This window comes from Zerene cesonia, chromosome 17 (genome assembly GCF_012273895.1).
Source record: "Zerene cesonia ecotype Mississippi chromosome 17, Zerene_cesonia_1.1, whole genome shotgun sequence".
Taxonomy (NCBI): Eukaryota; Metazoa; Arthropoda; class Insecta; order Lepidoptera; family Pieridae; genus Zerene; species Zerene cesonia.
In genome coordinates, this window is record NC_052118.1 from 10,160,052 (window position 1) to 10,176,241 (window position 16,190).

At 33.2% G+C, this 16,190-nt stretch overlaps 1 protein-coding gene across 1 annotated transcript in view; it reads left to right on the plus strand.

Annotated features, from left to right (window-relative positions):
* LOC119833655 (protein O-mannosyl-transferase TMTC1-like) overlaps nt 1-16,190 on the plus strand; it is a 116,009-nt gene that overhangs the window by 42,439 nt on the left and 57,380 nt on the right. The window contains exon 2 of the mRNA XM_038357763.1: nt 816-1,622. Within this exon, the coding sequence (XP_038213691.1) occupies nt 1,327-1,622 (296 nt within the window). The 5' untranslated portion in view covers nt 816-1,326. The remainder of the gene's footprint in view (nt 1-815; nt 1,623-16,190) is intronic.

Here is a 16,190-nt window from a genome sequence, read left to right on the forward strand (position 1 = left end):
CTTTTCGCCCGGTTTCCGAGAAAAGCGATGTCAGTCAGTCAGTGGGTGTGTAGCTTTATATAGTATAATAATCGTCTCAAATATCCAACCGCCTGACATACTTTACATTGAAGCGCACTAATCAACAATTTATAATCAAAATTAATCAAACCGAAAGTACCTTTGTTGGAATCGGCTCCCCAGCTTTAGGAACGCAGTCAAGTTCTTAATTCGCGAAGTAGTTGAGAGGATTCGGTTGGCATAACATTAGCATTACAAACGAGTCTTGGAAATATGAGCTTTACACTGTTATTGTCGACTGAGCATTTGCGGGGAGCTGGAAATTGACAGAATTATTTGGGGCATTTAAGAGAACCTACATTTGAAACGTTTGCTATGTAATGACAAATGTTTTGATTCATAGTACTGATAACATTATGTGAGATAACATTCTCCCTCTCTCTACTATCCTACTATTCTACTATTTTCTTTTTTCTACAATTCTACTAATCTACTAGTAGAATTGCTATTTTACTATTCTTCTATTCTACTATAATATTATAAATGTCAAAGTAACTCCGTCTGTCTGTTTTTCTGTCTGTCTATCCAGGACTTCTTCACGCCTAAACCACTGAGGTGATTTAAATGGTTTCACACTATAGGTCGTATATAGCTTGAGACCTGAGAAAGTAAAGGACGTAGGATACTATTTACATTGCTTTTCCTACGGTCGAAGCCGCAGGCAGAAGCTAGTGTATAATATAGTAATTTAATAGTTGTAACTGTATGTTAATTAATGCCCTAACGTTTAATGCAATGCATTCATATTGTTTCAGGTACTGATATCTGATGAGAAAACAGAAAACCCAGAACAATCTACAAAGGGAAATCTTTTCTCGGAGCCGAGCTTAGGGCCTCATGAATATGACATTAGCGGTGGTCTGACCCACTATGTTGATTTATATGGAGGCGATCCATCAAGCGTGATAAACGGACCGACGTACAAACTATACGCGTTACATTGTGAACTTTGTGAATGAGGTTTCCGTAATGGACATGCTACAAAAACGAGAACTATTACAAAGCTAATTTTTGACCCGGAACTAATGTATGTGCATAATAAATCATAGAATATAGCAAACTAACATACATAACATATTAAAAACCTAATCATTATGGCGTATTGTGTAATAAAAACAATCCTACAGTTTATTTATAAGAATTCCTAATACTTAAAACAACTGTCCTGGTCCTTTAAGTCGTATTAACAAAATACTATTTAAATAAATTTGAAACTCTCGAGCCGCACAAAATTCCGCATAAACGCCAATAAACAGAGATGTAAACATGCGTCGTCGCCCTTTGCCATCCGTGCGGGAAGAATCGGGCTCGAAATCATGGAAAAGTATATGCGAGAGTGAATGGACGATCTACGCTCTAGTCGCCTCAGTTGGCGCGCTGACGTACTCAAACAGTCTGAATGGGGAGTTCGTGCATGACGACATCCCGGCGATCGTGTCTAATGGGGACGTAAATGGCGCGAATTCAGTGCTGCGGATATTGAAAGATGACTTTTGGGGCACGCCGATGTCGGATGTGCACAGCCACAAATCGTATCGGCCGCTGACCACGCTGACGTTCAGGTAAGCGATTCATTTGAAAACTATTTCATGATATAAGAATATTTACGTAAATCTTTGTTATCCCACAACATTTGGGAATTCTCTCAAAATCTTCTGCAGGTTTGATCTTCCGTATAGAACCTACCAAAAGATGCAAATCTTAATTTTGGTAACCAAATATGTATAGGAGTATCTATATAATTACAAAAAATGAATAACGTAAGGTTTTGTCGTCTCATATTATAGCACTTTTCTCGGACTACGCCTCCATAATAATAATGTTGCATTCTACAGTGGTCAAACATATAATAATCCGATGAAGTTTAGAGTTTATCTAGAAAAAACGGAAAATCACAACTTATATCGGGCATTAATTTATTTTTGAGATGAGACCATTATTTAGAAATTATAGACTTTTTTATGGATTTTAAACACGATTCATTCATTATGTATTTAACCCGACACGTTACAGCGCGCGTGGTGTGTGCGTTGTCTAGACTGACTGTCTTTCCGTGATACGGATGCTTATTATTAATAAATCTCGTTTAAAATCCGTTAAAATGTCTTTAATTTCTATATGTATAATACTCGCCTAAATACATACACAAGAAAATAAGATTATTATACTTATTATATTAAAGTATGATTTAGATACAAGGGTCAGCTCTTTTATTAATTAAACTGGGTCATTGACAGAATCTGGACCTCACTGTTTTAGCGTTAAAGCTATAACATCCTCAAGAGGAATATTGCATACCTTTAAGTAGTTTAATTATAATTTCAAATGCTTTGTCTCCAAGTAAGATAATGAACTACCGAACGTTTTTGACGTGACGTAACGTGTATGATAGACAGGAAGCTAGTTAGTTATATTTCAGAAATACTCTGATAGTAAAGGAAGAGATAAATGAAAAACGTGTGAAACCGTTTTTAAATCCTTTCAAAAATGCTCAATTTCTAAATACCAGTGGTCACATCTCAGCTTACCATTAGGCGAGGTCGTGGTCAAGCGCTGCCCTATCATCGAATAAAACACAGTGGTTGCAAATTCGACCGTAACCTTATGGTTTGTTGTATGTATTTGTTTATAAAAATTATTATTGATAAATAAAGATTTCCGCCTTTTTTTTAATCCATCGTACCTTTCGTCAATCCCTTTTTAATCCCTTTCTAATTTGAAGTCGGCAATCCGTTCATGGGCGGTGGTAGCGCACCGCTATCAGGCGACCCACCTGCTCCATTGCCGACGAAGATATATAAAAAAATCCGTGACGACATTAACATTTAAAATTTTAAACATTTTAAGTTCATATTTAGCAATAATACAAACTAACTCATTACAACTCTAAACGATAGAATACACGAACGAGATGCAAATATTAGCTTTCTTAACTTCTTGTGGGTCGATATAACCCGACCCATGCCGACTGACGCTACTGCCCTTTAAATGTATTACGCCGTGTGTATTTTTGTTTAGGCGGCATTGCCGTGAACCCTCACAAATCAGAACTTGTTTTCTTGGTGTTAAACAAAGACGACGTCATTTTCGGCGATAATAGCTTAGGGAATAGCCTCTAGTGATAAATGGCGGCAGTGGATTAGAGTTTCAGACGATAAATAACACTTTCTTTATGTTTTATGGTCTCATCTAAGAGGATTCGGTTAGCGAATTTGCTTCACTGTAATGTTTTTCGTAATAGTGAATCGTAAATTAGATTTTCATTTTTTTCTGTTTATTTTTATAGACAGCGTGATGTATGATTATTATTGGTATACGGGAATTTAAACGGTTGAAACTGCGTTTCAGCGAGTAAATTTCTGTCGCTGTTTTAATAATGTGTTTTCATGAAATTTGAATACTAGTCAAAATACTTTGTTTGTACATAGGTACAACGTGAGAGACATACATTTATATACGGATAATAGTATTTGAATATGTTACAACCATATAAAAATATAAAGGTTTCCTTTTTATAATATTAGTGTACATATAACACAAAGCAAATGTCCACGTGTGTAAACGTTAACATAGTGTTAGGTGTGTTTAGTTGTATTTACTGGCTGAACCGGCAAACGCTGTTCTGCCTTACTCTTACCGTTAGAAGTATGAAAAATAGATTTTGGTCGATCTTCAGGCCTAACTGATATGCACAAAAATTTACGTGAGAATCGGTCCAGCCATCCAGGTCCAGATGGTAACTAACAATTAACAATGTGTTACGAAAATTCTGTATTTATAGATATTACTTCCGAGAATTGATAAAAACATACATAATGATCTCATCACCAGTGATTGGTAAGAAACGGTGACTTTACCGTAAAGAAAATCGATCTGCAATTGTAAGTATTATATAAGGAAACATGATAGGACATTTTCATATAACGTATCTCGTGTGTTTTTCATTCTTCCAGACGTATTTTATTTATCCACCTGTTCATTATTTTATATAGCATCCATCACTTTATGCTTCTTACAAAAACATATCAAAAATATATCAAATTCGCTGTCACATCGTACCAGGAAGCCGCGAGGAACCCAACGCAACTGACGTGTCCTATCACAAAGGAATCAAGAAAATATCAGTGCGTTGTCAGTTTTTGTACAACTATCCGATTCTTTGGTACCATTTTTACAATATCGACGACTTAACAATAACACGCTAAAGCTCTATTATCATCGAGATAAGGTTCAAAGTTGTCTTGAATAAAAATGAGTCGGTTTTTTTGCGTTTAAGCGAAATGGGTCGTGTGATACGTAGATTTGAATGTCTTTTTGTACATTATAATACAACGTCTGAATATAACGAAAAGCCATTTATTTTCAGAATGTTGAGGTTCATTTTGTAACCAATAATGATATTATGTCAATGTTTCTTTTTCGACTTTGCCTCGCGTTTTAGTTTGAGAGAATATGATGTGTTTTTGTAAGCGATTTCTTATAACGCTGTATTTTGTTTTAAATATTTTTCACGGGAAATCGAGACTTGTGCTATGGTGCTGTTAGATATGAAATTGCGTAAATTGATAAAATTTTTATTTTAAAAATCTTGTTTTCGTTATAATATAAATAAGAGGAAAGTCTATTGTACAAAAACATAGCTATGCTTGAAAATTAATTCAGGTTGACTCATCCTTTTACAGTGATTCATTCTTCCATGATGATAAATAGAGGAATTGGCATAATTACAACTTTAATGAAGAAATAGTCATAGATATCTAATTATAGATCAGAAAAACAACTGAGAAAATAGCTTTAAAATTATAACATTTGTTTCCGTATTTTTTTAAATACTTCTTTTTTATATTGTTTTAGTCTCTTCAACCAACATATACAACAAATAATAATCATCAAGTTAAGAGTATTGGACAGATGTGTATTCTGTTGCAAACCTTTCTAATTCGCCCTTTAACAATGTACGAAAATATCTTTTGTAGGAAACTATAAGTAAGCACTATCCAATGCCTTTTCTATGGTCTCAAACTATCTGCAACAAATTTCACCCAAATCGGTTAAGTTGTTTAGGCGTGTAGATAAGACAAGCATATACAATAGCAATCGAGTCTAGCACTAATTTAGTGTCATCACGATAATTTATCATCTGGTCTACTAACTACATTTATATTGATCCGTCAACGCTTTCGCGGTTTAGGATTAATTTACATGACATTTTGTTTGTTAAACTGTATAATTTAAATCGGCAAATGTTGACAAATTGCAATGGCATTTTAAATGGCATGGTTCATTTAGAATATGATAAACGTACTGCGTATAGTTGGACTGAAATCTTTTACCATGTGTTACACGTCGTTTTAAATGTACATCGCATTTGCAACTACCATATTATGAGTTATAAGTTAGCTTGTTTGTTTCCGCAGTTTCGTTCGCGTAGTCAATGGGACAGTCAAGGAATTTTCCCACAGTTTCCGTTCACGAAAGATTTCCATATAAACACATATTATATGTCCTTTCTCAGATTATCATCATGACAATCAACCCAAATGCATTCCTATTGTATGAAAAAATGAATTAAATATGCAATTATTATTTTAATAAAAGAGAAATCAATCGTTCTATGCGTTAGCTAAGTTCAAATACAACATAAAATTATAATAATTCTTAGCGTAATGTGTCATGCCTCTAACGATACAATTCCACGCAATGTCGTAGATATGTCTCACGGTTTCATTCACGTCATATATTATGTTACCTATACTTATAATATATTAAAAAAGAACGCATTTTACTAAATACATAATATTATGAAGATATTGACTATTAAACACATTTTTTTTCACTTTTCTCCAATATTTCCTCATAACAAGCAAGGAAACGTCTAAATATACCAATTTATAAGTCTAAAAAGATAAACAACAAACAAAATGAAAAAAGAAACAATTAAACTATTAGTAAACATCATAAATTCAGCCTATCAGGCTGTTAAGATTATTTATTTCGGCGTACTTTAAAATATTTCTTTTGCCCCTTATCTAATCTCGAGATTAAATGTTGTTTCAAACTAAGACCTAAGGCTGTAAGAAACATTTCTTTGAAATTCTAAAGTGAATTATTTAATAACGGTTTGAGTGGAAAAATTATTGGCACGTCTGAATTTTTCATCTAAAGGTTTCAATGACAATTTTGTTAAAATTCATTTCTTCATTTAAAAATTTTAATTGAATAGTATATTTCAAAGATTCTTAATGTCAGTAATATGCACAGCGATTTCATGATTTAATAAAAAACTAATCCTACGTGCGTTACAATCTGTATTCTTGAAATAAATGATTCTCAAGAAAAATCGTTACAAAATGTATAAAAAATTCAAGTTCTTTTTAACAGAACTACTTAATTAATTACTCCAAATTTCTTTCAAACTGACATAAGTACACTTGTAACACATTTAAATTTAACATACCTTCTTCTAAAGCTGTTGATCTTCATATAAATAACATCCCATCATACGGATGAGTAGGAACCGAAGGTAACAACGGTCAAAATAATCCGGAAATTCCATGGCTTATTGTGAAAGATTAAAACGTCCCTTTTTGGGTCATAATACGTTTCGAAAATTGCTGGATAATATGATGAAATATATGAACAAAGTGGCTTTATATCCCTTACCTTATTTCTGTGTATCTGCTACTCGTTAATATAAAAAAAATCGTTAAAATCATTGAGATAATCAAATAACGTGGAGTTATTAAAAAGTATCTTAAAAGAGAGATTTTGTAAGGGAAATTCGTATGTATAATGCGTCGACTGCGAATCTTAATATGTGTTGATTAAATCCTATAAATCGCTATATCAGGACATATACCAGTAATTCTGTTAACAACCTAAAGAAATAAATATATACATCGAATTTATTTTTCAAAGAGTCACTAAATGAGCAATAAAAACACTTTAATAAGCGTTCCTACATACTGCTATAATAAAAAACAGGATTCAAAGGAATTATGGAAATAATTTTTACCCCGAGCCACGGGTCGGCTGGTCTAATTAATGACTCTTCGATGAAAGCAATTTGAGTATCAAATTTTTATCGGGCTATCGATAAAAGAGCATTGCTAGCGGCTGGCAATTAATAATGAATTCTGATACGAAATAATAACGATTTAACGTGACGTTGCACATTTTTTATATTAAATGCAAAGTTTGCTGGACCCATATCTCATAACTTTGATTTATATAAGCAAATATTTTTTATTATAATTATGAGTATTGTACATAACAACATAACGAAGAGGCGATATCAAATTTTTAAATGTGTTCTTTTAAATTTTTTTGCAATCTCGGGCAACTGAGCTGGTGGTTCGTTTGATGGTAAGCGATAAGGAAAGGATTGACGACTGTAAAGAAGGAATGAGGATGGGTGAGGAAAAGGAAATGGGCCTTCGGCCTCCCCCCTCAACGTATGAAGTACACTAGCATGCTACGATGTCACGCCGGTCTTCTGTGGGGGTGTGGTATTTACCCAATGCGAGCTGGCCCAATGGCCCCGCATCTCAACTATCATACAAAACATCTATAACTCTCAACTTACTAATCTTTTTATAACTGTATTCACAATGTGATCACATTAGATATTACATCCCATTCAATATGTACGTATATTAAAGTTTTTACACGCTTTTTATTAGCTTCACCTGTATGTTTGTTTGTATGTTTGTTTGTATGTTTGTTTGTATGTTTGTTTGTAACCGACTTCTTTGGGCGCGATTTTGACCCACTTTAAACGGCCAGATTTCGTTCAAACTTTGTAGATTTATTGAGGACCGATGACAATACACTAATTTGATAAAATTATTCCATTTTTCAATTTGCAAAATATGATTTTTGTTAAAGCGTGTTTTATAGTTTTTTTAAACTATTATTTATTTTTTAACAGTACATACAATAGTATGTTATCTCTGTATGAGTTATGGAGCTGTAAGATGTAACTCTAGTTCTAATATATCACATCTAAGACCTAAGTCTGTCATGTTATCTAAAATTCAGGATTCTAAAGTTTGAGAATATATTATCTACTTGATAGGAATATATCAATAGAAAGTTACACATGCCTAACTCTAGTGATACTTTAACATCTTACTATGATATATCGTATTAATTTATCAGATAGCAATTTCACAAGAAATGTATACTCCAAATGTTTATGTGGATTTTTGGAAGTCATGAAACATCTTAGTAGTTTTTTTTTATTTATTTACGATTTTTTGTAGAAAATAAGATGTCGCTTCTATCGTATCTTATCCAAAAAACTAGGAGGCCTATTTCCTTCTCTTCGCTTTTCCCAGTCCATTCCTTCTTTTCAGTCATCAATCCTTTCCATATTCCTTATCCCTTAAAAGCAGATCAGGCGAACCATCAGGCAAACCACAGTTGGCCGCTATGACATAAAAAACGATGATTATTTAGCTTTGAGCGAAAATTGTGACATACTTTTAAAATCTGTAATACTCGTATATATATTCATGTGATATGTCCATGTATTTATTTAAACACATAACTGACTCACTCGCTCGCCATCTTCCTAAATCAAGATAGTAAAATGTAAATTTCTCTTTATAAACGTATTGAAACACTTACGAAGGAATAGATACATAAAATCAACACCCAGAAATAAGTAAACACGTAATTCTTCGTGATAAACGTTACGTAGTTACTTCTAACCTGGATTGAACCACCGAGTGAAAACCGACTACTACACCGTCACACCCATTAATGAATCGCATTTTTCACGTCGTCAATAATCCAGCAAAATATTTGATACCTCAATCGCATAACCCTTCCCGGGATCGTTAATTAGATCGGCAGCCGTTCCATTTCCGGGGAAAAAAATTTAATTTCCCCGGTATAGGCATACGCCTCGTTTTAATTAAACGAATTAATCAACCTTTTGCTCGTGGCCTCCGAACTGTGTCAATCATGTGTGTTCCTTTATTTATTTTCTATATTGCTTTGGAAATTTAAGAGCCTTTAATGGAATCGGTGCTATGTAACCCGAGAGTTTTACTGTTTGGAATTAAGAATGTTATTTTCATTGTACAAAAGTAAAAGCGATTAAAAGAAACGTTTCCAGGTTCAATTCTGGAAGAATTGCATCAAAAGAACATTCCAGAATAATGGACCCCAGACTCTTAATACACATTTCGCTGTGTTTTAGGATCTGTGTCTTTTTGATACAAAGACAGTTCAATATATAAGTTGTAATAAACCTGTTATTTCTTTACTTATGAAATTCAAAATCCTACAATTTAATAACATTAAAAAAATCCTCAATTTTATAATATTTAATGAAAGAAGAAATAAACTCAAAAAGTCGAAAAGGCAAGAAATGTTTTATTTGTCTCGAAACAAGAAGTTATTTTAAAAGCGCGCTTAAATGATATTACAATTTTATATTGAATAATTATTATTGAGGTGCTGTTACAGGTATCGCTTTGTTTTGTTGTATTTGCTTTCGTGTCCGTCCTTCATAGTCATCCTCGCTATAGTGAGGACACAATTGAACAAAATGTTATTAAGGCACGAGAATCATATTCCTTTGTTCATTATATAATACTAGCTGCGCCCCGCGGTTTCACCCGCGTAAGTCCGTATCCCGTAGGAATATCGGGATAAAAAGTTGCTTTTTTGCATTTTCTAAGAAAAGTTGGGTCTTAATTTTAACATTTATAACTACTATATATTTATCTATCTATTCGGATAACAATTTATCATGCATTTTCATTGATATTTCATCAGCTGTTTTAGCGGAAAGATCATTAATTCATGCTCAATGAAATTCACATCTATTATACTTGTATACAGGGTTTAATATTCTTTGCTCTAAAGTCTACATTATTCCACTAAAGTACATTTTGAACCAAGCATACTGTTGCATAGGCTAATACAAGGTACAGTGTGTTACAATTTATTGGCTCCATTCCGCCGTGACACTGATTGATGACGACAGGCTGCATCAAAAATTGCACAACAGTCAACAACAGTACGCGCAATCAAGTGAAATATGTGCACGGGAAATTGATTTCTATGCTACGTGCATTTGATTGCATTTTTCTGTAGCCGCCAAGATTGATGGGACACCTGATGGATGCTTGAATGCTGTTAACACTCGTATAAAGACAGTAACACTACCGGTGTTGATGTATCGAATGTTAAATAGTTTGGTAATTAATGTATGTTTGGATATAAATCTTATTTTGGAAGTCGAGCTCACTCAGTACGAATTGGGCAAGCTCGCACTGCGAAGGTAACGTACACCTACAAAAGTACGACGCGTGTTACTGCGTTTCAGGTTAGCTAGATGGCCGAACATCAGCAAATGGTAGCCCGTTTCCTTTTTCTCACACTTCCCAAGCCATTCTTTCTTTTCAGTCGTCAATCCTTTCATTATCCCTTACCCTTTAAAAGGGGAGCTGGTGATCGCTTATCATCAGGCGAACCGTTAGCACATGTTTATACACAAATTCATTTATTTCCTTTTAAATCTTATTAATCATTAACTCACTTTAATTTCAGTCCCAATATCATTCATCCCAAAGAGATCATTTTTTCATTTGTTATGTTTCTGTTATTACAATGACAGAAATCTTAATTAATACGCTTTAAAATCTTTGTTATACCAGGCAATAATTATTTTTGTGTATTGAGCCCCGTAATGTATATTAATTTTAGTATATAAAACTCATATTGAAACACCATTGCCATTTAAAACTCTATTAAAACATATAACTTCACAATAGAAATGGGTTTAACGTTAAAATCGGGATGGATAAAACCTCCCGGCGCGTGATATTGAGTTGATCAATGAAAAATAAATAGTTTCCACTCTCAAAGAGATTTAATATGGCCACAAAATAAGCGAGTCCCTTTTCATAGTCCCTTTCCAGACTCATTGTAATATTCAGATTATTCATTTCATTTATGAATAGAATAAGAGGCACAAACTAGTTATTATATCTAAAACAAGACATATCTCTTTTAGTGTAGCATTAAGCACAATTTCTATACAGGTATTGGAATAAAATAAAACAATGGATACTGAGATATGCAGAATCTGCGTCCATCGCCGACGATAGACGAATATTATAATCGAAGTTAGCGACTAATATTCAAACGATTCATTTATATTAGAACGCTATTTCGAATATGAATACCAAAGAGGTCATAAGGGACTAAATCGTGCTTTAAATATAGAACATAGTTAGCTAGAATTGAGTTTCATAGCCGCATCCTAAAACCGCGGGATCTTTTTTAGGTCATAACACGGAATAAGTTGAAAACTTTCGGGTAAGTTCGTCCCTAGTCCGCCGCAACCGCTGATTCCATATCGAGTCAATAGGGTCTAATCGATTAGATAATATTCCGTGAATTTACTCCAACTTTCAAGGCAACGTACGGACCCTGATCCTACATTGCGAAATCGAAGTTGATTCCACACAATGTATATAGGCAGTGATAGCTCAGTGGTTATTACCTCAAACTCGGTGTAGGGTGTGAGTTCAGGTGAGTGTGCATTGAATAAATTGGTCTATCAATCGTCTTTAGGCGTTTCCCCCTCCAATAAAAGCAATTCCAAGTTAAAGACTTACTTGGTTTATTCTAGTCTTGAACGCGTTTTTTTCCTATCTATATCCAACTGCATATTGTTATAAATAAATTTGTCATATAATAACAAAATATCATGCTACTAACTCCATCTACTTTCTATGAGTGTAAACTTAAATTAAACTGAAAGACAATAAAGTCAGTTTGTGTCAAAACTTTTAGCGAGTTTTATTAGATGTAACTATAAAAAGGCGTTCAGTTATAACTAGTTCTGATGGGATGATGGTCTACCCAAGGGGGAGAAAATCCTTTGCTCGTGAGAGGGAAATTTGGATCGAACTAAGAGAATCTTATAATGAAGGACAGATTGACAAGCAGACTGGTTGAAATATTCAGTTATACATAAGTTCTATTCGTGATAAAAGTATTATATATAAAGTAGTATATATTAAATAAGGTTTATTTAAATAAATAGTTATAATAAATAAGTTCTTACTAGAGAAAACGGTATCTAACGCAAACCGTGACATATACCTAAACACAAATATCTATCTATCATATACATAAAAACACAACGCTTCATCGCTATGTCGGTAAAATACAATAGAACCTATCAGGCAACCACTCCAGGGTACAAACTGGTCAAGGACCTCCATTCTTCCATCCCCACTTATACCTTTGTCAAACATCAAAAAAACTATGCCGTTAAATTCGAAGCATTTACTATTTAATCTTGTGTAAAAAATAATCTTTTAATCCGACGCATACATCCTCTCGACCCTTTTCAAAGGGTAGCCCTGTCCATAGTTTCTCTTTGAAATCAGACCTTTTTCAAACCTAACATCTTTGTAACGCTTACCTCAAATTTAGAGCACTTTCGCAGATTAAGCGCTAAGATCTCGTGCGAACGAGATGTGCTGTTTACTCGGTATTTAGTGTGGACGTTAATAAAACAGAAGGTTGTTTAGAGATTGTGTGTTTAACGCTTAGAAAGTCCGGTCATGATGTATTTTTTGAATTTTCTTTAAGACATGTCATAGATAGATCTATTAGAGATAGAAGAGCTTCATACATTTTTTTCAAATATTGTAAAACTAAAAAAATAGAGAAATCCCGAGTCGCCTAGTGGAGTATAGGGCAGATGATATACATCTGTTTCACTGATCAATTTTCTATATGGATAAATACATTTTTTCGAATCTATCATCGAACCTACGACCCCTCAGTTTTCGTGAGGCGGTCAATTTTAAAACTACAACACGAGTTACTAATAAGACGTAAATTATAAAATAGCAGCCAATTGCATGTCATCTGTCCTATATTATGCCCATTATTTTCAACCTTACTTCAGGATCAACAATTAAGGACGCAAAAATGCATAACTAATTTTTTCTTATATAATTAAAGTTCACTGATGTCTAAGAGATGGTAAAAACTAGTACATAGATTCTTAATTGGGATTAAATGCCAGCAATTTCCTAACAGTCAATTGAAAACCCACCAACCAAAAGAAAAAAGACAATTAATACAAATAGTTTGTTTGAAACGTCGGTTAAAATAATTAAAACATATATATACGCGTAATAAATGATAAAAGATGATGAAAAACAGAAATTTATCAAATTCCAATCGGTTGAGTAATTCAGAATATTGCCTACTAACGATGTAAATGCGAAAAAAATCTATCTATCTCTTCTCTTCCTTTCTCTTCTTCAAGCGTCAAACTGAATCGATTAGGATGAAATTTGGTACAATGATAGTTTATGACCCGGGAAAGGACATTGGATAGTTTTTATACCGGAAGTCCCACGAAATCGGGAACTATGAGGGAAACCATTTCCTGTGATACGCAGGCAAAGTCCCGGGCGGAAATCTAGTTAAAAATAATTGTGTTTTGAATTCCGGCACGCAGCGTTATTTTGAATCATAATTGCACATAATTTGAAGCATAATTAATGACGTCATAGGGCACAGAAGAAATTGCATGGCGTGTACTGATTACTGCAATGCGCTATGGCATTAGTGCTTGTATGAGATAGTTACTGGTACAAAAACTTTGTGCCTCTGCTATCTAATATTTAAATGTCCATCTTTGATACATGATAATATATTTATAGTAAGAAAAAATAGTGGGAGATTGTATTTTCTTGTGTTTGATTTTACGCGAGTATTATGCGTTTAGAAATTAAAAACTTTCAAACGGATTTTAAACACGAGACTGTCTCCCCGTGATCACGCTCGCTGTAAAGTGTTCGAAACGTCGGGTTAATAATATAAAGAATAAATCGCGTTTAAAATCCGTAGTGGGAAATTGTTATTAGATTATTAATAATATTTATGTTAATTTTGTAATGTATATTTAACTAAATATTCTACTATATCATACTATGAAAAAAACTTTATGTCTATGAAAGTTAAGTGATGTTTTTATCGTACAGCAAACAAAAAGGATAACGCATTAATTATATCTTTGAAATATGTTCTTAAGCATTTATTAATGCATATACCATAGCATACCTCTATGCATTTACTATTCAACTTAATATAAGTATATACGTCAGCACGATTTATAAATGCAAATAAAAATATATTTCTCTAGATAAGTGATATAAAATCTGAGTAATAGTTCAGTGCATCTCAATTCAGGTTGAGTGAATGTAAAGGGGTCACCAGAAAATTGCCGTACATTAGTAAAATATTCGCTCTGGCTTGTGTCTATAGATTTATTTTAAATCAACGCGCAAAGCTTATGACTATTTGTGAATTACTATAAAAATAATTAATCACATATTTCAATTTTTTTTTGAAACATTTTTGTCCTTGTCATGTCAATATCAAGTTATTATTTTAATTGATTAACAATGTAAAACATAAATAACTTATGAAATCGGTCAAATTTCATATTAAACAAACAACGCAGTTTAAAAAAAAGATGAAAAGATGAAGTACGCTTACAAAGGAATTTCAACATTTCAGCCGGTATGCTGAAACGTTAGCGTGGTACCTTCATACGAAAAAATATTATTCCTGCTTTTTAAGCTTCAATGGAGCCAGGAAGCTGTCACTGTCGGGACACCATGCCTCAGAGCATGTTGCGCTATTGATCAGGCCCAGACTCCACTCGCTTCATTCATCTTATTATACTGCGAGAACGATTTAATTAAATAGTGCATTTACATAATTTTATATAAAACCTAGTTTGAAACAGCTCAATGATTCATAGAGACCATTATCATAATTGTCTGTGATACAACTGTATATATTAACTTCTTCAATCTAAAATAATGATTTTATATATCTTACTTATATATAAAACCTTGTCTAAATTGATGAATCCAAGTAACCGATGCTTCAAAGGCCCCATGACCAAAGAATGCAAAATAAAACTGCCTTAATTTCCTTACCAATTCATTTTAATCGTTGTCTCATGGAAATTTGCCTAAGCACAGTGAAATAAATTCTTACAAAACAAAGCTTATAAAAGGCATTAACGTGAAAGCTTGCAAAAACAATGGCACAATTAATTTGGTATCGGTTATTACGCTCCGATCGTTATTACGTGTGTACGTGGCTGGAATATGGATGATTTATCTGAGAATATAATATGTTCGGCTTGCAAGGGACACAGTGCTACAGTTTATAGCTGTCCAAAAAGCTGGGGTGTAATTTCTTGAGTGTTTATTATGTATTCTGTGATTACCAAAAAAACTGTTTGACATTGATTTTCCTTTCCTTCCTTTGCCGGAGTGGTATAATGTATATTTTTTATATAGCTTTTGTGCGCTTCGCTTCGTTATATTCGGAGTAGTTTAATAGATGTTAGCACTACATAGTATAAATCAAAGCCGCTTTCTCTATCCCTATGTCCCTATGTATGCTTAAATCTTTAAAACTATGCAACGGATTTTGATGGGGTTTTTTTAATAGATAGAGTGGTTCAAAAGAATGGTTTATATGTATGTGATGTTTATCAGTTTTCTAATTTACATACTCCAGTATTGTTTAATTATTGTTGCAGACTAAACGAATTGTTTTCAAGAATTATATTACAATTACCTATCTACTTTACGTATCGATACAGACTTAAAGTATTCGTTAAATCTAATGCATCACAGATATCGCAGTCACTGAGAGCAAGATCGCTATTTCCTCTTAATACTCCGTCATTTATCACACCCTAAAGCATTGTCTTTCAATCCACTGACCCACTTGAAGACTTAATGTGAACATCAGAGTTCACTTAATGTAGTTAATGAACCGTTGCATTTTAATATAGCACATTTATCAATATGACTGCAGAAGTATTATGCATTTATTATCTACCGAGTTTGTTATACGAATAATTTTAATATTGACCACATATTATCTTAAGTTTCGTCAAAATGAATTTCAAATTCACTACAATATACCTTTATATGTTGTAGCTATGTGAAATAGAGAATTTATAAAAATATAAGTGTTCGGAATTAATCAACATAATTTAAATTTTCTAACATTTAGTATAAAATAAACAGTAGAAGTGAACACACGTGTTT